The 24145-nt window shown below is 41.6% G+C and overlaps 1 protein-coding gene across 5 annotated transcripts in view; it reads left to right on the forward strand.

Moving 5' to 3' along the window:
* The window catches only part of PTPRM (protein tyrosine phosphatase receptor type M), a 665201-nt gene that overhangs the window by 229451 nt on the left and 411605 nt on the right, over window positions 1–24145 (forward strand). For all 5 annotated transcript variants that reach the window (XM_059881042.1, XM_024984488.2, XM_024984489.2 and 2 more), the window contains exon 3: window positions 14268–14539. In XM_059881042.1, the coding sequence (XP_059737025.1) occupies window positions 14268–14539 (272 nt within the window). The remainder of the gene's footprint in view (window positions 1–14267; window positions 14540–24145) is intronic.

Raw genomic sequence — 24145 nt, forward strand, 5'->3', positions numbered from 1 at the left:
CATTATTAATCTTTAAAAAACATAGGATAAGGCTGAAAAATACATCATATATGTGAATATATGTTTGTATGTGTATAAACAAAGAATTTGAAGGAAATACACATTTTATTGGGATAAGTTTGTGGCTGTTTGAGTGAGAAGGAGTTAATTTTCCTTTGAAATCCTTTATTTTCAACTTTTTATAATGAAATATATTAATTCTATTATTTTAAAAAAATTAAAGGAAAAAGTTAAAGCACAAAGAAAGAAAGATCTGGGTCTCTGTAAAAGAAGAGAGTCTGCAAGGATGTTTAAAATTTGGTTATCCATATCTTTGCAAATTTATAGATTTTTCCCTGACCTTTTCCCAAGTACACAGTTGTTTCTCCTGTAAGGAGATCAATTCAGCATCAAGTGAGTACATTTTGAAAGGAGCTTAATAACAATGAATAATTTAAATTGGTTAGAATTTAAGCTATATTCAATTGACTTAAAAGGAAAAATAAAATATGCTAGAGACAGGGGAAAAAAAGAAACCTCTTCAGAACGTCATGAAAAATGAGAGAGGCATTTTAAAATCTTAGGTCTTAATAGAATTGTAAAAATTTATACTGTATTCTAAAGGAAAGTAGTGGAACTCGTATAAAAATAATTTTCTACCCAGCCAAACTCAGTGATAGAATAATATATCTGAATTTATTTCTAGCTCACCTACCTAATAAACTAAATCAAGATGTGGTGAGTTGAAGTATTTTAATTAAACTATAGTTCCTACAGGTTGAAAATGATGATAAAATCACAGTCGGACATTGACTGAGCACACATATTTACTCATATATCTGAAAATTTGTAAACACAACTCACAGCTTTGGCAATCACCATTAATTATTATAGAATTTTACCCTTTCAATAAAAAATGTACATTTTCAATAAATATGTATAATTCCATGGATTTGGTAAAATTTCAACTCGGAGATTTCATTCCAAGTTACATTCAGATTGGTTAGGCATGTTTGAAGATTAGTGTTGGACACTGGAAAGAATCTGAATGCCATACCTGGTGAGTATTTCTAACCTTGTTAAGCTGAAAGCATGAGGGTATAGTCCGTATAATCACATGGTCATTGAGACACATGACCACAGGAGGGCCAGGAATTACCCTGAAGTAGGAATTCGGCTATTCTATCTCCCTAAGCCACCTCATGTGAAGAGTTGACTCATTGGAAAAGACCCTGATGCTGAGAGGGATTGGGGGCAGGAGGAGAAGGGGATGACAGAGGATGAGATGGCTGGATGGCATCACTGACTCGATGGACGTGAATTTGAGTGAATTCTGGATGTTGGTGATGGACAGGGAGGCCTGGCATGCTCCGATTCATGGGGTTGCAAAGAGTCGGACATGACTGAGCGACTGAACTGAACTGAACTGAACTGAAGCTAAAACCAAATACATTTGGATAAAAACCAGGGCCCAGGCCAATCTTTGGTTAAGTACCTACTCTGTATCAGGCACTCCTCTGAGAAGCCTTCTAAGTGAATTCCCTCATTGAATCAGTTCACTGAACAACTTCTTTGAGATGAGCACAATTTTATCCCCATTTCCTAGGTTAGGAAACTGAGGCAGAGTGGAGTGAGCTAACTCGCTCATGACTTCCAACAAGTGGCCAAGTCAGGATCCAGATTCAGGCCGTCTGGCTGCAGACCCCCAGCCCTGCCCACCGAGGTCAAGGTGCTCCTGTGTCCTGTCCTGCACCAGAAGGAATCCTTCGCCCACCCTGGTCCACACAGCCCTCAGAACCTCTTTCCAAGTGGGCACTCTTATCTCTGGATGGGTCTACTCAGGATTCTCCCCAGCTTGCTCAGACGGGTATGGTCTTTACAGTAGAAATGCAGGAGTCATCACCGCGCTTCCTTCCTGAGGGCGGGCAGGAGCTTTGCCAGAACCTTACAAGTGTGTGGGTTTGAAATTTTTACGTATTTAAGAAATTTACTCATGTTTTAAAGTATCCCCAATATGTGCTTTAATTTTCGTGGTGAGGATGAATGTTTTCCCAGGCATCTCTTCTCTAATTGCATTTCTGCTGATACAAACTGCCTTTTCATATCAATTGCTAATCAATATAAAATTATTGATATGAAATAAAGACATCAGTATCTTTATGCTTTTTCTGATTAATTAATCCAACAGATTCCTTAAAATTCTAGACTGTTTTGATCACTTATAAATTTGACATTGTATCACCAGTGTGATGCAGAGACCAGGTTAATTTCCTCTACTGATTAACCTTGTTAAGTTTGTTTTTGTTTTTGTTTTAATTAATTTATTTATTACTTTTCGGCTGTACTGGGTCTTCCTTGCTGCTCCAGCTTTTCTCTAGTTGTGTTGAGTGGGGTTTACCCTTTGTCGCAGTGCGTGGGCTTCTCATTGTGCTGGCTTCTCTTGTTACGGAGCACATCTCAGTGGCTGTGGTCCATGACTTAGTTGCTTCGCAGCATGTGGGATCTTCCTGGACCAGAGATTGAACTCATGTCTCTTGCGTTGGCATAGCGATTCTTTACCACGGAGCCATCAGGGAAGCCCCCACCCCTAGTTACGTTTTAATCATTCCTCCTTTCTGCTCTCTGATCCCAGAGGAATCCTACCTCGGCTGTGTCTTCTGACCCCAGGCAGGCTAATGAAACATCTTACGCAAAATCATTTGTTTCCTCTTCAGGAATATGGGGAGCTCCCTGTTGGGGATGTTAACAGAACCCTTGGAGTTCTTTGGAGGACTATTTTTTATGGCAGGGTAGCTCCTTGAGCTGAAAATGTCAAAGATGATGCACTTTAAAAAATATTTCAGTTTTGTTTACATTTCATATAGAAGTTTACTGTGTAATATCTTTTTAAAATCTTTTTTTGCTATATATTTATTTTTTTGTTGGGAACGTCTTCTTAAAGCAAGACATAATTTAGCTGGTAGACAGTCTATCACTGTATACACATGTGAAAAAAAATCGTCTCTAAATTAACAGTAATTTAAGGAAAAATAAGCAGTAACTTACATCGTGATGGCTTGTGTCATTCTGAGACTTAGAACAAAAGTGAAGTTGTTTCTAAAGCTGTCAACTGATAAAAAGCCTGACTTATGGGAAATTAAGCAGCCTCTTGAGAACATCATAACCAGCTACCTGTCACTTTCCTATCATAGTTCCTGTGGCTCGCTTCCTGAGATACAGCCATTAGAGTCATCAGATGGTTAAAATGTTGTGTTTACTCTGCATTTGTTCTTTACTTATAAATTATAAATCACACACCTAGTATTTTCCAGATAAGTCGTTAGAACAGTGTGTCTAGATGACACACCATATGTGACTTCTCACTGTCATACTTTTTATGAGAGGAGAGATGTTACTTCTAAATGAACCCACGGAGTTTCTTCCCTTTTCCAGAAACTCTTCTTTGTCTCTCGTATGATAATCGTGTCTCAGAACTCATTTTATATCTGCATCTCCATTCCTTCCCTGCAAATAGCTGCATCAACACCATTTGTGTAGATTCCATATATATGCATTAATATACTAAATTTGTTTTTCTCTTTATGACTCTGTATATTAAATAACAGGCTCTAGGTTCATCTGGCTCACTAGAAATGACTAAAGTTTGTTCTTTTTTAAGGCTGAGTAATATTCCATTGTATATATGTACCACATCTTCTTTGTCCAGTCTTCTGTTGATGAACATGTAGATTGCTTCCAATACACTCTTGTTCATGTATGGCCTATATCATAATGAAAAGGAAAAAGGAAAAAGCTCTTTTTAAAAAAATGAGCTTCTGGTTGATAGTTCTAGGTTCTAAACCTACAAATTTTACAGCTACTTCATGCTGTGGCTATGTAAATATTTTGGTAAACTTAATGGATCTGATCTGCTAATTTGTGGATTTTTTTGTTTCTGTGCTCAATACAAAATATTTAAAATATGATAGACATCTTAGCTGTAAGATTCTTGCTGGAAGAATTGGTCCAAGTTTTGTTTTCTGAAGTTCTCAAAGTGCTTAGTACATAATGTTTGCTCAGATGCCTCTTGCCATGGCTAAAAGTGCCTAGTTAAAGTGACTTAATATTTGGTCACCTCAGTATTTTTATGAGTAATAAAGATAAAAATACCTATTCAATTATGCTGTGAATCACTAAATTAACAATTGCAGTATCTTTGAGGCATTTAGTTTAAATGTCCTGAAGCAACTGTTTTATACCCATTTTAGATGTGAGCTGTGCTTTTTTTTAATTTTTATTTTTTTTTGAAGTACAGTTGATTTATAATGTTTCAGGTGTACAGCACCTGAAACATGTATATGAGTTATACATATACATGTATTCTTTTTCAGATTCTTTCCTATTGTAGGTTATTACAAGATGTTGACTATAATTCTCTGTGCTATGTATATAGTAGATCTTGGTTGATTATTTTATATTAATATATAGGAGTGTGTATCTGTTAATTCTACTTTATCCCTCCATTCTTTCCCCTTCATTAACCTTAAACTTGTTTTCTAGTCTGTGAATCTATGTCTGTTTTGTAAATAAGTTCATTTATATCATTTTTTTAGGTTCTATATATAAGTGATATCCATATGATTTTTGTCTTTCTTTGTCTAATTTATTTCCCTTAGTATGATAATTCCTTGGTCCATTCCTGTTGCTGTAAATGGTATTATTTCATTCTTTTTATGGCTGAATAATATTCCATTATGGTAAAGAATCTGCCTGCCAGCACAGGAGTCTCTGGAGCGTGGGTTCAGGGATCAGTCCCTGGGTCGGGAAGATCTCCTGGAGGAGGAAATAGCAACCCACTCCAGTATTCTTGCCTAGGAAATCCCATGGACAGAGGAGCCTGATGGGCTGCAGTCTGTGGTGTCACAAAGAATCAGACACGACTTAGTGAATGGGCATGTATGCACACAGTATGCCATTATATAGATAGATAGAATGTCCCCCACTTCTTTATCCAGTCATCTGTAAATGGACATTTAGGTTGCCTCCCTGTCCTGACTATTGTAAATAGCTGAGCTGTGCTTATTGTTAATTTCATAACACTTATGTTGATGTGAAATTCCCTTGAGGAGCACAGACTGCCTTTTACTGGCCAGCATGACTTGCAAGGAGGCCAGGTCACGTGAGTCCCCAGTTTCCCTCCTGCTGAGAGCACATGCTAGACTCTATAGGAGGGAAGAGATCGTGCAGTTGGAGAGTGTACTTGAGCCTCCTTGTGGGCTGGTGTTGCTCCTCTGCCATCTTACTGTGTTTTCACCAACACTTTAGGAGAGTGGCAAAAATCAGTGCAAGTCACAGATGTTCTTCCTGCTCAGTAATTATTGAGAATCCATCAGAAAGGCAAGAAGAGAGAGGGCAAAAATAGAAAGGGAGAGAGGACATTTGGATGAAGGGAGAATTTTTTTGTTAGAAGTTTTCTTCTCTAGTGGTTGCAAAACACATATTTCATACGTGTGCTCAGGTGACATTTTTGAGAGGAGCACAAAAGAGCCTGTGCCCCAGGAAGGAGGCTTGACAGCTGGTCTGCAGGACAGGAGAGTGGTTGTGGCGAGAGCAGTTTCATCAGGCTGAAATGGGTGCTAATAAGTGTTTCTACAGTGCTGGTGGCACCTCCCCGCAGCGGTTTTGTTCTCTTTGAGATTTGCTCCTGAGTTCATTTATTTCTCTGCAGGCTTCACTTTCCCTATTTCACAAGGTTTCCCATCAGAAAAGACATATTCTTTAGGACCATTTTAGTACCGGCTGAGGGAGACAGGGGAGGGATGTAGTATTTTGTTGTTTAAAGGATGAGATCAAATTTAGAATTACAAATTGACAAGAAAAGGCTTTCTTAACTGAGCAGGCAGAGCTCAGTTTTAGATTGTCTCAGGGGGCTATTTCCGTAAGGCCTTAAAAGCAGTCATGGGCTCTGAAATCCATGTGGGTTATGGCCATGACTTATTCATGTTGCAAAATGAAATCGGGTAGAAGAGGAAATTTGAGTATAATGACCAGACACATGCTATAGGGCAGCATACATGCGTGATGCTGTGAGCGCGCACACACACACACACATTCAGACGCACATATAGTCAACACAAAACTCTCATGGAAAAGGGCATCATATCAACTTAAAAAAAATGGTCACAACCCAAAAGTTGAGAGTTGTATTTTACTTGGTGGGAATTGTTAAGACTTCAAGCGTGAGAGACAGCATCTCAAGTAATGTAGAGAGAACTCTGAGGAGGAGGCGAGGGGAGGAGCCAGGTTATATAGAAGGTTTGCAACAAAGGGCAGGTCGTCTGAACATCAAAAGAGTATTATGAATTAAGGAAAACTAGACATCCCAAGTTAAGGAATTTAGCACTTTTCTATGTATGGGAAGATGCAAGAGTCTGGGCTGGCTGAAGTCATTCCTTTTATAGGCATTTTAGCTATTCTGCGTCAGTATCCTGTGTTTTCACATCCTGAGCTCCTTTGGGGCTTACCGTAGGGAGTGGCTGAAGCCTGAAGACTGCTAGATGGCAGGTATTGTTCTCTTTCCTGGATGCCCTGAGGCTCACACTGGAAGGCTGCAATCTCGGATGCCTGTGACATCCTTGTTTACTGATACGGCAGGAAATACTCCATCTCTCAAGTTATCAGATGCTGCTTCTCTGTCAGCCAAGGTTTTGAATAGCACACTCTTCCTAACACATTTGTCCTGTGCACCGAGTTTCTCGAATTTTGCAGAAGAATCCCTGCAGTTTCCTCAGTCTTTAAAAATCTAGAGCCTGGAACACCAGTGCAGATTTTAATGATGGGGTAGAAGGGAGTAACTAATTATATGTCATTATTGCCTCCGTCACCAACAATGATGGAAGATAGACTAATCACACGCATGTGCCAATGGGTATGATTAAGCTGAATTTAATTCACCCAAAGAGTTGAGAATACGAACATCACATGTTCTCATAACAAAGTTTTCCTTTTCAGAGAAACCAAAATAATGATTCTTAAAGACCTGCCGAGCTGCCTGGTGAGACAGCCCCTTTTGAAGCTAACTCCATTCCGTAGAGATCTTTCTTTCCATTTGCCCTGCAACATTATACTCTCTCATTTCTGTACTTGTGACTTAAGGGTGTTTTTTTATTTGAACACAAACAGAATTTTGATGTTAATTTGAATCCTGATTTCTTTTATTTATTTTCCCAGGTTGGGCATTTTTGTAGGGTAAAAGATTGTCGTAAGGACATATCGACAAAGGGGATCCAATGACTCTTTGAAAATGCATTTTATCACAGTCCAAACATTGAAGTAGACGTTGAAAATTAAATATTCAACCATATAGGGGCATTGTTAAAAACAGACTTAATAGTCTAGAATGTGAATGCTTTGAAGTCTTTAACATCAGTTTGTGAGTTGACTTTACTTCTATAATAGGCAGGTGATACATTCAGACAATTAAAAGGCACCTGTTCCTCTGACCTGCCATCCCTTTAGGCACAACTGGGACTTTACTCCAGGAGTCCAGAGTTGCTAGAAGATGCTAAACATAAATGTTCACACTTTCTTCTGCACACTCACCATATAACACTAGGGCAGGAAGTACTAGTGTTAGCTGAAGTGTAGTCTTCCAAACTTGATGGGCTTCCCTGGTGGCTCAGCAGTAAAGAATCTGCCTGTAATGCAGGAGACCCCGGTTCGATTCTTGGGTCAGGAAGATCCCTTGGAGGAAGAAATGGCTACCCTCTCCAGTATTCCTGCCAGAAGAATCCCGTCAACAGAGGAACCCAGTGGGATACAGTCCATAGGGTTGCAAAGAGTTGGACACGGCTTAACGACTCAACAACAGACTTGAAGCCACATCATAATTCCTCATGACCACATACAGAAGTAAAGGTTTCCTTCCCAAAGCTTAAACGTAGGGGCAAGATTGATTGAGTTGAAAATTTTCTAAAATTTCAGTAATAATGTTCCTCTCCTTTGAAGAAAGGGAACTTAAACGTTACCATTTTAGGTGAAAAATGATAGCACCAGTTGGGTTTTGGACAGGCAGGTGGAAATATGTCGAGCTAAATGCTGAAGACTTGAAGACGATTTAGAGAAGCCTGGCATTAGAAGGTCTAAAGTACACAATAAACGTGATGATAATTGTCAGTAACTCTTGGGCTTGTGTTATATGGCAAACACTGTCCAAAGTGCCTTTATATGTGTTAATCGTTATTTGTGAGGGCTACATAGATGTAGCAGTTGAGCGACTCTGGAGGAAGAAAACAGGGACTTCTCAGCAGACAGTACCCCAGGGAACAGGTACTCAATAAAGAGAGACTTTTTCTTTTAAAATTAGTATTAGAGACAGAGAAATACCATGTGATGTCACTTGTATGTGGAATCTAAAAAATACAACTAGTGAGTGTAATAAAAAAAGAAGCAGATGGAGAACATGGAGAACAGATGGAGAGAACAAACTGGTATTACCATTAAGGAGAGAAAAAGGTTAAGAGTAGGACTTTGCTTGTGGTCCAGTGGTTAAAGCTCCACGCTTCCAATGCAGGAGTCATAGGTTCAAGCCCTGGTTGGGGAACTAAGATCCAACTTTGCCTATAGACAAAGGCAAAAATAAATAAATAGTTTAACTTTTTTTAAAAAAGTAAAGGAAGAAGAGGCAATACTGTGTAGGGGATTAAGAGGTACAAATTCTTAGATATAAAATAAGCTAAAAGGTTATGTTGTACTACATGAGGAATAGTATTTTACAGTATCTATAAATGGAGTGAAACATTTAAAACTGAGTCACTCTATGGTACACCTGTAATTTGTATGACCACTGTACAGCAGCTGTACTTCAATAAAAAGAATAATATGTGTGGATGAGCTACTCGGGTAGTTTCTGGACTGTTTAGAGGTGGAAGACCTTTGCCTGTGACCGTGGGGACAGTCCAGACCCAGAGGGCGGAAGGAAGTTAGGAAGGAAGATGGTCCAGGTCGAGCAGGAGCTTAGACCAACGTCACACACCTGTCCTTGGAAACCCTCGGCCTAACTGCACGAAACTGCACTTCAAAAGTGCTAGATCTTGTAAGAAAAACAGCGCTGACCATTCAAATCTATGCATCTTTGTATAACCGATAGCAACAGTTTGTTGTTGTTGTCCAGTTGCTAAGTCATGTCTGATTCTTTGTGACCCTGTAGACTATAGCCCACCAGGCTTCTCTGTCCACAGGATTCTCCAAGCATGAATACTAGAGTGGGTTGCCATTTCCTTCTCCAGCGGATCTTTCCAAACCAGGGGTCAAACCCGCATCTCCTTAACTCTAGAATCCGTCCTTTGCCCTGTGCTAAGGACTCTCTCATCCTCCTCCTCACTAGAGGGGGCCCAGGGAGTCACTCCTTTCAGCTGGAGACCTCTTTATGCCAACTGAAACATTAAGATCTCGGGCTTGTCTGAACTCAGGAGGGGAGCAGAACCTTTGCGGCTTTTTCATCTAGGCTCGCAGTTTCCCAGGCAGCTTAACAGAGTAGAAAGAGGAATAGCTCCGAAGAACCACCGAACTTCATGTTGCTTTTGACCCTAAGCGAAGATATTTCTGCAGGAGTTTTAGCTTTGTCGAATGGGCATCACGTTGCCCTTTACTGAAGAGAAAAATTGATGTTGATCACTCTAAAACCTTCAGTTCAGTTCAGTCGCTCAGTCGTGTCTGACTCTTTGCGACCCCATGAATTGCAGCACGCCATGGCAACCCACTCCAGTATTTTTGCCTGGAGAATTCCGAGTACAGAGGGGCCTGAAGGTCTGCAGTCCATGGGGTTACAAAGAGTAGGACACGACTGAAGTGACTCAACACACACATGTAAGTCAGGATCATTTACGTACCTGCAGTTCATAACACCTGAATTTCATCTTGACCTCAAGATAAAAATATTTCTATACTTTAGACCACTTAAGAAGCTGACAGAGCATTCTGTGCTGGGATGAAGCTGAATGGGGTCAGTATTGAAGGACAGGCTGTGTAGTGGGAAAAATGGTGTCTTAGGGAACTCCAGTGATTCCTGAACAACTACAGTAGGAAGTTACCCAGTTTACCCAACCTGTGTAAAGAGACCCTTCATCTACGCGTCCAGATCCAACCTCCCCAGATACAGGAGACCTTTCCTTGTATGCGCATCAATGCGTTTACCACCTCTGGTCACCACATGAAAGTGATGGAAACACTCCAAGAAATAATATTCTTTTTTTTTTGTATGTTTTGTTTTGTGCATTTTCTTTATATATTTTTAAAGTTTTCTTTCCTTTTGGCTGCACTGGGTCTTAGCTGATGCACGCAGGCTTCCTCTAGGTGCCGTGAGTGGGTTTCTCTTGTTGTAGAGCATAGGTTCTAGGGTGAGTGCCCGTGAGTAGTTATTGCTCCGCAGCATGTGGAATCTTCTTGGACCTGGGATTTAACCTGTATCCCCTGCATTGGCAGGGGGATTCTTTAGCACTGGACCACCAAGGAAGTCCAGAAATAATATTCTTGACAATGTGATGATACTAAAGGTTTTGGTGTTTCAGAGCCGGCTTCAAGTCTATGTCACACCTTGGCCTCATCAGTGGGAACATTCGACATTGTAACTATGTTGCCAATGCCACAGCCCCAAATGACAGAATGTGGAATCAATTTTCTTATTTTACTAAAAGCAACAGAGTACAGTTTTTAAGTCTTGTTGTAAATACCATAGCCAGCTATAAGTTTGTGATGGGGTTGGTCAACCCTGCATCTCTTGAAGAGACCCCCACCCCATTTTGTAGAATATAGCTAACCCCAATCATTTCGGTCACATTCTCTTCCACACATTCAGTCTCTCTGTCCCCATCTCTTTCTTAAACCACGTTTGCTGTTCTTCCTTATTACTGAAATATATGTTCCCTAACCCCTCCCTTGTGGCTCAGCTTTCATATTTCCAGGTACATAACATTCATCTCTTGAAAAATTGCTGTATTTTCAAATAGCACTTGTAATTTTCCTTCACTGTCGTGAAGGGGTTTGTTTTCTCCATATGTGCTCGCGTGGCACAGGAGGAAACCTGGGGTTATTGGAGTGTAGCGAGATGAGTAATGGGATGGAAACTCAGAGGCTTTAAGTTCGGGGTTTGCCACTGACTCATCCTTAAACCTGGATAAGATGCTTCCTGGTCTCTCTGTGATGAAGTTCCTGTTTTTCTTGAATGGCATTAGCAAGAGCTCATCTAAGAAAGCGGTCTTGAGAGCTAACAACTAGATGCAAACATTCTGTAATACTGATCCCTTAATAATAGCCTATTAATTTTTAAAGGATATATCTACATTTTTTTTTAGTTCTCCTAATAATTCTCTGAGAAAGGTAGTCTCATTTTGCTGTTCTGCTGTTTAAGAAACCACAGCATGTAGATGAGAGAAAAATTCTGCACCTTTTCTAGGATTGTGTATGTATGTTTATAGATATATGTGAGCGTTTACTAAAATATATTGGGTTGGCCAAAAAGTTGTTCAGGTTTTTCTATAAGATGTAATGGAAAAGCCCCAAAAAACTTTCCGGCCAACCCTATACCCACAAGCATTCATACATGTAAATTGAAAATTATGGTTTACAGTGATGGAAATTTTTAAAGGAACAGTCAACTGAGGGTAATAGTCGTTTTCCACAGTGGAAACGTCCAACCACCCTGAGCAGTATTTTTTTTTCACTTTGATTCTCCAAATTTACTTGTTCTTCCCTCTGAGAATTTCAATACATTTTCCCCTCTCTGCTAAAGAAGACTTGTGATGACCAGTTTTCCCTTTTATCTTAGAAGATTTTATCTTACGCATTGTGATATATAAAATTCCTGTCATTATTATAGTTGCCATTTCTTGAACCTTTCAAGTGACCTTTCCTAAGATCAGGGTGCCTGGGAAGCTTGCATCAATATGGAAACTCTTGGTCACTAATGGGTGGGTTAGTGCCCTGGATGAGAAGATAAAAGGAGTTACAGAGACTTCTGTGAATGACCATCCTCCCTGGGCACAACCGCTGACCAGACTTCATCACCCTCCCCACCTCTGGGCAAGGAGCCAGTTGTGCCAGCAGTGGGGGAGGAGCAGTGGTGCTGAGCTGCAAGAAAATCATCCTGTATTGACGACAAAGAACATCATCTTGTCTATACAGTTTCTAAGGTTCCTCAAACCAGACCAGCCTGTTCCCTTTCTCTAGATTATATGGAAATGTTAGTGGTGGTACCATGATAGAATCGTGCTGTCTAGAGATGGTGGAGAAATTCAAAATCTGCACAGCCCGATATGGCAGCACCTGGCCCCACGTAGCTATTGAGTACTTGAAGTGTGGGTCGTGTGGCTGAGGACCTAAACTTCCAATGTTATAGAATTTTTTTTTTTTATCCAGGTGCTGAGTGCTTTTTTAAGAATGTAAATTTATTTATTTTAATTGGAGGCTAATTACTTTACAATATTGTATTGGTTTTGCCATACATCAACATGAATCCACCACGGGTGTACATGTGTTCCCCATCCTGAACCCCCCTCCTACCTCCCTCCCCATACCATCCTTCTGGGTCATCCCAGTGCACCAGCCCCAAGCATCCTGTATCATGCATCACACCTGGGCTGGCAATTCATTTCATATATGATATTATACATGTTTTTTTATTTATCTTTTTGAAATTGAAGTACAGTCAATTTGCAATGACTCTTGAGAGTCCCTTGGACTGCAAGGAGATCCAACCAGTCCATTCTGAAGGACATCAGCCCTGGGATTTCTTTGGAAGGACTGATGCTAAAGCCGAAACTCCCGTACTTTGGCCACCTCATGTGAAGAGTTGACTCATTGGAAAAGACTCTGATGCTGGGAGGGATTGGGGGCAGGAGGAGAAGGGGAAGACAGAGGATGAGATGGCTGGATGGCATCACTGACTTGATGGACGTGAGTCTGCGTGAACTCTGGGAGTTGGTGATGTACAGGGAGGCCTGGCGTGCTGCGATTCATGGGGTCGCAAAGAGTCGGACACGACTGAGCGACTGAACTGAATGTTGTGTTACGGAGAAGGCGATGGCCCCCCACTCAGTACTCTTGCCTGGAAAATCCCATGGATGGAGGATCCTGGTAGGCCGCGGTCCATGGTGTCGCAAAGAGTCGGATACGACTGAGCGACTTCACTTTCACTTTTCACTTTCATGCATTGGAGAAGGAAACGGCAACCCACTCCAGTGTTCTTGTCTGGAGATTCCCAGGGACGGGGGAGCCTGGTGGGCTGCCATCTATGGGGTCGCACAGAGTCGGACACGACTGAAGTGACTTAGCAGCAGCAGCAATGTTGTATTAATTTCTGTTGTATAGCAAAGAAAATCAGATATATATACATATATATATATATACACACATTCTTTTTTACATTTTTTCCCATTATGCTTTATCTCAGGATATTTAATACCATTCCCTCTGATGTACAGTAGTACCTTGTTATCCATTCTGTATGTAATACCTTGCATGTACCTACCCCAAGCTCCCAAATACTCCTTCCCTGTTGTTTGGTCGCTAAGTTGTGTCTGACTCTTTGAGACCCCATGAACTGCAGCATGCCAGGCTTCCCTGTCCTTCTCTATCTCCCAGAGTTTGCTCAAACTAATGTCCATTGAATCCATTCCTTCCCCACATTATCCAGCAATTTGACTCCTGGGCATATATCTGGACAAAACTATAATTCAAAAAGATACACACACCCTTATGTTTATAGCAGCACTGTTCACAATAGCCAAGACATCAATGTCCATTGACAGTGAATAGATAAAGAAGATGTGATATGTACAGACACACACACAATGTAATACTACTCAGCCATAGAGCAAAATAATCCCATTTGCAGGACCATGAATGCAATTAGAGATTATCATACTAAGTGAAGTATGTCAGAGAGAGAAAGACAAGTATCAGATAATATCACTTATATATGGAATCTTAAATATGACTCAACATTACAGATTTTTAATTAATTTCTTAAAAAAACTACATGCGGCTAGTGACCATCAGATTGAACAGTACAGAGAAAACCATGCATGTTCCTTAGGAGACTAATCACAGTGACATCAAGGGGCTTTGCCATCCACTCATCTTGAGAACACTTTGGGGGTAAAAAGAGGTGAAAGAGAGAGGACTTTGAAAGCCAAGGTCAACTGTATAGAATTGCAGTGTTGACCCATGGACATGTTGATGGCTTCTCAGAAATGACCAGGAAGTAGTTTTTCATATTGTGACCCTCCTTTGATTTTTTTTTTTTTTTGCAGGCTCCTTCATGTTGGTGAACACATCCGGGAGACCCGAGGGACAGAGAGCCCACCTCCTCCTACCTCAGCTGAAGGAGAATGACACCCACTGCATTGACTTTCACTACTTTGTGTCTAGCAAGAGTAATTCTGCCCCTGGGTCACTCAATGTCTACGTGAAGGTCAATAATGGGCCTTTGGGGAGCCCTATCTGGAATATATCTGGAGACCCTAACCGTACATGGAACAGGGCAGAACTGGCCATCAGTACCTTCTGGCCTAACTTTTATCAGGTATGCCCTTTATTTTTCATTTCCTGTTTTGTAATATCCTCTAACTTCTGAAAATATAAATCATTTTTCTATTAGTCTAATTGGAGAATGGGTAAGAAGCATTGGTATTTTTAGACCAAGGTAAAGAAAGTTTGTGCTCTTGAATAGGGAATATATTAAAGCTTTGTTGTACATTACCTTGAGAAATGAGTAAAAAGCTAAAAAGTTAAACTTGTTTTGTATATATCAAGTTAAGAAAATAAAAAGTCATCTGTAGCAGGGCAGGAAGTACTGTTTGTAAGGATGTTTAGCTTTCTGTGTTGTGTGTGTGTGTTCAGTGCTCAATTGCGTCTGACTCTCTGCGACCCCGTGGACTGTAGCCCACCAGGCTCTTCTATCCATGGCATTCTCCAGGCATGAATATGGGAGGGGGTTGCCATTTCCTCCTTCAGGGGACATTCCCGGACCATGGATCAAACCCACTTCTCCTGCATTTTCTGCCTTGGCAGGTGGATTCTTTACCACTGCGCCACCTGGGAAGCCAGCAGTACACATGTAAATTGCTAAAATCCTTTCGGCGTGCACTTGGGCAATACATTTTAGAAGTGTTAAAAAATTAGATAAGTCTAATTTTAGCAATCTACTATTAGGAATTCATCTTAAGGAAATAATGAAGACCGGTTGCAACTAATTAGCTACAAGTATATTCATGGCAGTATGTTTACAATAATGAAAAATCAGAGACAGTATTACATTTCTAACAATAGAGGATGAGTTAATGTATGCCACCTCAATACAAAAAGTCATTTTGCAACCATTAAGAATAACATTACAAAAGATCATTTAGTAATATATATAAGCTTATGTTCTTAAGTGGATTAAACTGGTATAAAATCATAAAGCATCATTTTGGATTCAATTTTAAATTAAATACATATGTATTAATACATAAATATGTATATATAATTGGCCTTCCCTGTTGGCTTAGATGGTAAAAGAATCTGCCTGCAATTCAGGACAGCCAGGTTCGATCCCTGGGTCAGGAAAATTCCCTGGAGAAAGGAATTTCAACCCACTCCAGTATTCTTGCCTGAAAACTCCCATGGGCAGAGGAATCTGGCGGGCTACAGTCCATGGGGTCACAAGGGTCAGACACCACTGAGTGACTAACACTTTCACTTTACACATACATAATTAAACTATATGGTGAAATAAATAAATGAAAAAGTAATATAGCCCCAGCTAGTGACTTAAGTTTTTCTTTCCTTCAGATGTCATATCCTAAATTTTGCACAATGCCCATGTGCTATTTTTATGTATAAAACAAAAAAGAGTAAACAGTAATTTTTCCTCCAGAGGAAAATGCTCTACTTACTGCATATGCTTCTTTTTTATAAATGTATTGATAACCTGTCAGGGGCATAATTAAAAAGTATGGCCTTTAGGACAAAGTTTCTTCTTTTGTTGGATTAAAATGGAAGCAAAGGAAGTGGGTTTGGCTAAGGTAGGTGTCAGGAGGGTCTATGTGATGGATGAAGCTAAGGGGCTGAGTGTTTTGAGAAACTCCTTTTGAAGGAGACCTTCCTACAGTAGCACTCGTGGTTAAGAACCCGCTTGCCAATGCAGGAGACAACAGGAGACATGGGTTCATTCCCTAGGTCAGGACAATCCCTCGGAGCAGGAAATGGCAACCCATCGAAGTATTGCCTGGAAAATCCCATAAACAGAGGAAGCTGGTGGGCTCCAGTCCATGGGGTTGCACAGATGACTGAGCACACACGCCAAATCTCACAGTAGAGAAGGCCTGGCAGGTGCCCATCTGGAACCTGCGTGACAGCCTTCCTTAGTCTGCTTGGCCTCGAGACAAGATCAGAAGGAGCATCCTGCTTATCTCTGCCCTAATCTTCTTCCTTCCCCACCCAGAACTTCTAAGACTCAACTCTTGCGGGACCCTCCACAGCTGCCAGAGCCCAGCGCATGGGTTTAGTTTTGGCACTGGCTACATTCCAGTGTCTAGATCCCAGTGCCACAGTTAGGCGTTGGCATGCTACAACTAAGGATCTCAAATGCTGCAATGAAGACCCAACAAAACAGAATAAATATTTTTAAAAAAATAAATAAAGGAAGTGACACCTTTTTGAGACCCTTTCTCACTGCCCAGGGAATCTGCTTCCCCCAGACACTCCCATTATTTAGGCTACAAGATATTAATACATGATAAAGATCTAGCAAATTAATGTGGAGTGACCATATGCTTAAAATACTACCATATTAAAATACTTTATATTCATATAGTACTTTATTTCCATAAGAGGCTCTTTACACTTTTGAAGGTAGTTTTGATCTCATGAGTAAAGATTGGTGAATGAAGTCATTTAAGGAATTTCATTTTATACTGTTATGATTTCACATTATAATATTGCTTCAAAACAGGTAGCATCATCATCTAGTAAAAGAACATGTGCTTTGCATCAGACAGAACTGGATTTGGATATGAAATCGGTTTTTAGTTTGGGCAACTTAAACTTATGAGCCTTCCTACTTACAGGACTAAGTTAAAGACAGGGCGAGGCGGGAAGAGGAAGGCAAAGCACAATTTGGATGTTCTCATCTCTCAATAAATGGTGGTAATTTATGGAGATTCAGATTTGTGGAAAACAGAAAACAGGAGAAGTGGATAATAGTTGATACTGTTTCCTGCTCAGTCACTCCTTAAATGTGTTTGGTGCCGTGGCAGAAAGTGTGCAATGAAAACAGTTTCCGGCAACAAATCATTCATTGAAACACTGAAAGGGAAGAACCCAGGGCTTTGCCACCAGAACATTATAGCAAGGTAGCCCTGGCGCTGCCATCATGGTGCTCTGCCTACCCCTGGGGGCAGGTGCGCTGGGTGGGGGAGGGCAGGCATGGAGGTGCTGTGCTGAGTGCCTCCTATCTCTCCTGTCTCTGATCCTCCCTTACTTATGTCAACAATGTCTGTTTCTCCCGTATCTTTGGCTGGAAGATCCTGAGTCAGTTCTCATCTCGGTCAGAATCTGAGTCTTGTAAGTTATTGGGTTTGGGAAGGTTTTCAGTGCAACTGAACACCACTGGCCTGTGTATATCGGATAAATATAATCTGTTCTCTTGGGCATCCCTTTGTTTTTACAACCTGTCTGCTCACATGATCTTTATTAGGATGTGTAGCATTTCAAAACGTTTCTTGGCAGAGTGGAGTGTTCTTGCCACGTAGTCATTTAGTGGAGCTTTTTCTCTTTATGGGAAAATAGTATTCTGCAGGTACCCATCACGATGATGACTTGCATGGAACACAGGGACTTGCAGGTTAATTACTGTTCATTAACACACAAACCGTCAAGGGTATGGAGCTTGAAAGTGAGAGTGAAGTTTCTCAGTCTTGTCCAATTCTTTGCGACCCCACGGACTTTAGCCTGCCAGGCTCCTCCATCCATGGATTTTTCCAGGCAAGAATACTGGAGTGGGTTGCCATTTGATTACCGCGTACTTAATTCCTCAATTAGTGTTGTCCTAACCGCTGTGACATAGAACCTGCCGCTCTGTTGGGGGCAGCATATGCACAGGCTACCTGCTTTCGCCAGGGCACCTGGGCTGTAGCCCCTGCTTGCTTTGATTTACTCACTGACTGCCATTTGAAGAATAGCATTTTCCTCTCTCAAGCTCCATTTTGCTTTGTTGTGAAGGTTTTGGAAAATACTTCACTTGGATTCCGTTCCTTCTCTGCTCCTCTCTCTTCTTCCCCACCCCCACAAGTTTCTGGAGGCCTCTGATGGATTCCTCTGGGTTCCTAACCCTGTGGGCACCCAGAGACACTCCTGGAACCCCACATTCACTGCCCTGCTTTTGGATACAGTGGCTCTGAGTCCTGACTGAGGGCAGTGATCTTTAACAGAAATGGTTGTTTTGAAAAGGAAAAAATGCACAGGTAGTCTAGAAATCCATCACCACCACCCCCACTCAGCTCCTGAAATAAGGGGTCATGCCAGGCAGGGGACAGTGACAAGAAGGATGGGAAAGTCAGGGAAGATGACGGTGTTCTGGTTGCTCCACTTGTTGTCTAGTTGCTCAGTCGTGTCTGACTCTTTGCCACCCCATGGACTGACTGTAGCTTACCAGGCTCCTCCGTCGTGTCCAACTCTTTCTGGGAACCGTGGGCTGTAGCCCATCAGACCTCCTGTAAAAACAAATCACTTAGATGCACTGAAGGGCCTGGCAGGAGAGGAGAGGTGGATCCCTGCTCTCTGTTCTCTGTACACCAAGCTTACCAAGGGACTAACATTTCTTGGGAGGCTAAGCCAAGATTGACCCTTTACCCATCTGCCATCTTTCCTGGTGGATGATGGTTTGAGGGACTAGGAAGGACTTGGTCTTTCTTACCTCTTGTCTTCACCTTCCAGCTGGACTCCCACATGACAGCCTTGGTTTCTTACTGGACTGGCCTTCAGCCCACTTTCGAGAAGGTCACGAAAGCCACGCTGAGTGGTAGCAGCTCAGCAGGCACTTGCTGCTAAGTTGTTGTTGTCGTCCCGTCCCTAAGTTGTGTCTGACTCTTTGTGACTCTGTGGACTATAGCACGCCAGGCTCTCCTGTCCTTCCCAGAGTTTGCTCAGATTCATGGTCATTGAGTTGGTGATGCTATCTAACCATCTCATCTTCAGCCACTTTCTTCACCTTTTGCCTTCAATCTTTCCCAGCATCATAGTCTTTTCTGATAAGTCAACTCTTCGCAACAGGTGGCCAAAATATTGGAGCTTCAGCTTCAGCATTAGTCTTTCCAATGAATATTCAGGGTTGATTTCCTATATGATCACTGGTTTGGTCTCCTTGCTGTCCAAGGGACTCTCAAGAGTCTTTTCTAGCACCACAATTTGAAAGCATCAGTTCTTCAGTACTCAGTTTTCTTTATGGTCCAACTCTCACATCCATACATGACTTACTGAAAAACCATAACTTTGACTATAGGGACATTTGTCACCGAAGTGATAGACAGTGTCTGAGGTCTGCATGGGTGAGTGTTTTCCAAACTGCGTTCCAAGGAAGGTTCAAAGGCATTGGCCAACCAAATGGAAAGAAGCACTGATTTAAGGGAAATCGAATGCATCCTGTATCACAAGGCATTCCAGAGCCCATGGGTGACATGGGGCAGGTGCATATACTGGGGTGAAACGTGGACATCCATCTGGGCTTTAGCAGAACATCTCTTGAGTCTCGTTGTTTCCTGGAGCACACTTGGGGAATCCTGGTATGTACTCATGGAAGAAGAGAAGGCTCCCTGACTCCATTAATTCCTTAGCTTATGGAATTACTTAATTCAATGTGTGAGACCAAGTGTGAGACCATTGAATCGCTTTGTACCAAGTGCAAGACAATCAGCTTGCTTTGTCTGTCTGGGGGACACAGGAAATTAAATATGGCAGTGAAATGAAGCCCTGTCTCAGGCAGGAAAGCTGTTCTAATCAGGTGCCCCGCCCCCTGCATTTTGTGCTAAAAAGAGATGAGTTTGAAGAAATCAGTGAAGACATATGAGGCTGTCACTTTACTACAGACACAGAGCTGCTTTTAGGAAGCAGAGGGATTCACATGACAGTTTCGTATCTTCAAAGATGATGTTTTATCCATTCATTGTGAAAAACTTGCATATCTCTGAGTTTCCCTCTCAGTTTATACTTGTTATTTGATGATTAAGGACAGGTCCTTCTTCTGGGTGAACATCTTCCATTTCCCTGAGTTCTGTCGCTTCTAGCTTCTCGTTACTTTTCCTTATCACTTTCCTATTTCGTTTCCCTGTGCCTTAATTTGCTTACGTAGTCCATTTTGTAGAATGGACATTTGAGCCATGAGTAGAAAAGATTAGAAAAGAACATTTCCACTTTCCAAAAGAGAAAGGGAAAACACAAGAAAATTGAAGAAATTAGTGTTGATTGGTAGGGAAAAACATGGCATCATTTCAGAATGTCCTGAGTGATGTAACAAAGCACCAATAATCAGCTCCACTGTGAAGCTTGTCCTTTGAATGCTTTTAACCTAGAGAAAGTAGGTTTTCACATGACTTCAATATGTGCATCTAAACAAAGGTCTTGGTTCTTTTTTCCTGATTTTCTAAAGTCGTAACATTTGTGGTTTTGCTTTGGCTCTTCTTTATCACAGAAACTTTTCTTTTTCTGTGTATGTTTTAGTTTTAGTTTTTTATTTGGAAAATAAAGTAGCAGTTTTTGTGAACATGATATACTTAGCCTTTGGTGGGAGTGTCAAGATGTTTTTTATTAATGTGTGATGTGGGCAAATATTTTACAGTTTTGTTGAATTAAGTATGTAAAGAAAAATGCATAAGTAATATATATGTATTTTGATAAACGTTTATAAATTAAATATGCTCATGGAGTCATGACCCATATTAAGAAATTGAACACGCTCCACTCCTCCAGACTCGCCCCTCTCCCAGCCTCTGCCCCTCTCATATTTAGCCCATCCTCAGAAATAATCATGTCTTAACTTCCACTATAGACTGAATGTTTGTGCTCCCCTCCAAATTCATAGCTTGAAATTCAGTCCTCAATATGATACACTATAGCTTTTTATTTAAATCAAAACCAGAAAGGGGCTATGGGGCTCCGTGTGGGAAGACAGACAGATGCCACTGGAGCCCTTTGTTCTAGGGACTGACAGATGGCTTCCACCAGCCCATCTTCCATGGAGAGTGTTTGTGTTGTAACCTAAGGCCTTTGCTTTGTTCACATGTGGCCAGGGGAAATGGCAGTGTAGAAAGCTAATTTTGCTCCTCACTGAAGCGGGGAGCACCAGAGATGCTGCCGGATTAAACCTCTTCCCATCTCCCGTTTGGCGGACTCAGATCCAGGATGAGTCTTCATGAGCGAACAAAACAGCACTCATTAGTCAGTGGTGTAACCAGCTCTTTCCTAACTGAAATTTAGCAGCTTTCCCCCAAGGCTCCAAAGACGCCGGGGGTGCAACATCTTGTCCCCCAGAGACATTGTGTGTTGAGTGATGGAATGTCTATGGGCTCTGTCTAGCCTATATGTCTTTACTTCCCACCACTGCCAATAACATCTGGGAACCAGCAGCAGAAATGAGCATCAAGTCCTTCCAGCGGCCAAGAACTTTCATAGAAGTAGGCCTCGGTGTGAATCCAAACATACTCCTGCAGTTTTGTCCCAAACATCACTGTGAGTGCTGAATCAGTAAACACTGCACCGCTGCTTCTGTGGGGAGCACGGCGTCAGCCCCGCCACGAGAGCCTTTGGCCATGAGGTTTTCATCGACAGGTCAAGGCATAACCTTGGTTTATGTGTGCCTTGTTTAATGTATGTCATTGATTCCTGTCACTGAACGTGGCCAAGAGCACTAGCTCAGGCCTGAAGGAAGTTTATTTATTTAACAAATGTGTTTTCTCTGTAAGACACATCACAGCCTTGTGTGCTTGGCAACGACCAGACAGCACTTTAGTGCTGAGCTGGGGGCCGTCTTAAACAGCAGCATCGCCAGTAAAAGGCTCGAAAAGGTGAAAAACGTAGAACATTTAGCCTCGGATGAGGACAGTTGTTAGCAGCAGAAGAGGGGAAACTAGAAGGCAGAGCCCCTTTTTCCCCAGCCTCTGCTGGGCCGCGTGTGTCCGGCAACTCTAGCGTTTGCTGCTCTGTCCTTGTTCTCACATGACCAAGAATGCTTTGTGAGGATTGATTTTGGGATTTCAAATAAATTACAGAGCAGTCAGATTCAGAATCAACAAATACTGAGGATTCATTGTGTTTTCCATTAAGTCAGATTCCCTGCCTCCCCCCTCAAGAAAGGTGATATAACTGTATGGTGACAAAATTATTCTAGAATAATGCAGTTTGACTCTGTGATTCCATCTTACCCACCCCCACTTCGGCTTTCAACCTTTCAAATAATCATAGCTTAGGTTAGGCTGGAGGGCAAAGGCATTTATCCTAAAAATGCATGTGTATCAGTAAAAACACAAACATTTAGCTGCAATCTAGCGAATGCCAAAGGACTTTGTGTAGAATGAGATGTGAGAGGCTTGAATATGAAATTTTTATTATAAATTCTTCGTAGTTTGGCATCTTTATAGAGGATTTGCCTTCTAAATGAGCTGGGTTTTCTTTCCTTTTTAATAAATTTTTTCTTCTTTATTTTTTTAGTTACTTTTTGGCTGCATTGGGTCTTTGTTGCCGCGTGTGGGCTTTCTCTAGTTGCGGCAAGTGGGAGCTACGTCTAGCTGTCCTGTGCCGGCTTCTCACTGTGGTGGCTTCTCTTGTTGCAGAGCACTGGCTCTGGAGCATGGAATCAGTAGTGTGGCACCCGGGCTTAGCTGCTCTGCAGCATGTGGGATCTTTCCGGACCAGGGATCAAACTGGTATCCCCTGCATGGCATTCTTAACCACTGCATCACCAAGGAAGCCCTGTTTCATTTTTAGTTTAATTGTTAAGACAGTGTTTTGAGGTTTATCAAGTAATTAATTTCTATGGTTTTGTTTTATGCTTTAAAAATTTGGTAATGATTACTGCAAGGTAATGTGGGTGAAAACACCCACCCCTGTAATAGAGTTGAAACAAGCCAGCCCAGGAGAGGGCTTTCTCCCTGCCATTGCTAGAGGAGTACAAGGCTCCCCCAGCAAGTGCAAAGCATATTGAACTTGCTGTGACGAACTATTGCTATCGATGTATGCTTTCTTGTTAACCAGAGTAATGGCAGCTGCTGGTGAGCCAAGCAGGAAGGTTTCCTCTTAAAGCAGGAGGCTGGATAGTAAATACTTCAGGCTTTTCAAGCCAGATGGTCTCTGTGGCAGCAACTCCACGGTGCTGAGATTGTGAGAGTCACCATAGATAATCCATAAATGAATGGGTGTGACTGCTTTCCAATAAAGCTTAATTTGCAGGCATGGAAATTTGAGTTTCATATACTCATGTTGGGCTTCCCTAGTGGCTCAGACAGTAAAGAATCTGCCTGCCAATGCAGGAGACCTGGATTCTATCCCTGGGTCAGGAAGAGATCCCCGGGAGAAGGAAATAGCAACCCACTCTAGTATTCTTGCCTGGAGAATTCCATGGACAGAAGAGCTTGGCAGGTTATGGTCCATGGGTCACAAAGAGTCAGATACAACTGAGCGACTAAGCACACACACAGACACACACATATTTCTCGTGTATCACAAAATCTTCTTTTGAGTTCCTGCTACCAGTGAAAACTGTAAACACCATCCATGGTTTGTGGGCCGGACAGAAACAAGAGATTAGGGGCAGATTTGGTCCATTTGCTATAGTTTGCTGACCCTTGTCTTGAAGTTCGTGTTGTTAAAACTGTGTCATAAAGTTTGGCCCTTGCAGCTATATTTCTGGGTCAAATAGATGGCTACATTCTTACTTCAATATAGAAATAAAGAATTTAGAACATATATGCATTTATGCAGTAAAAGTTATATATGTATATTTGTGTGTGTGTATATATGTGTATGGGCTTCCCAGGTAACACTAGTGGTAAAGAACCTGTCTGCCAACGCAGGACACATGAGAGATGCAGGCTCGGTCCATGGATGGGGAGATCACCTGCGGGAGGAAATAACAACCCATTCCAGTATTCTTGCCTGG

Source organism: Bos taurus, chromosome 24 (genome assembly GCF_002263795.3).
Source record: "Bos taurus isolate L1 Dominette 01449 registration number 42190680 breed Hereford chromosome 24, ARS-UCD2.0, whole genome shotgun sequence".
Lineage (NCBI taxonomy): Eukaryota > Metazoa > Chordata > Mammalia > Artiodactyla > Bovidae > Bos > Bos taurus.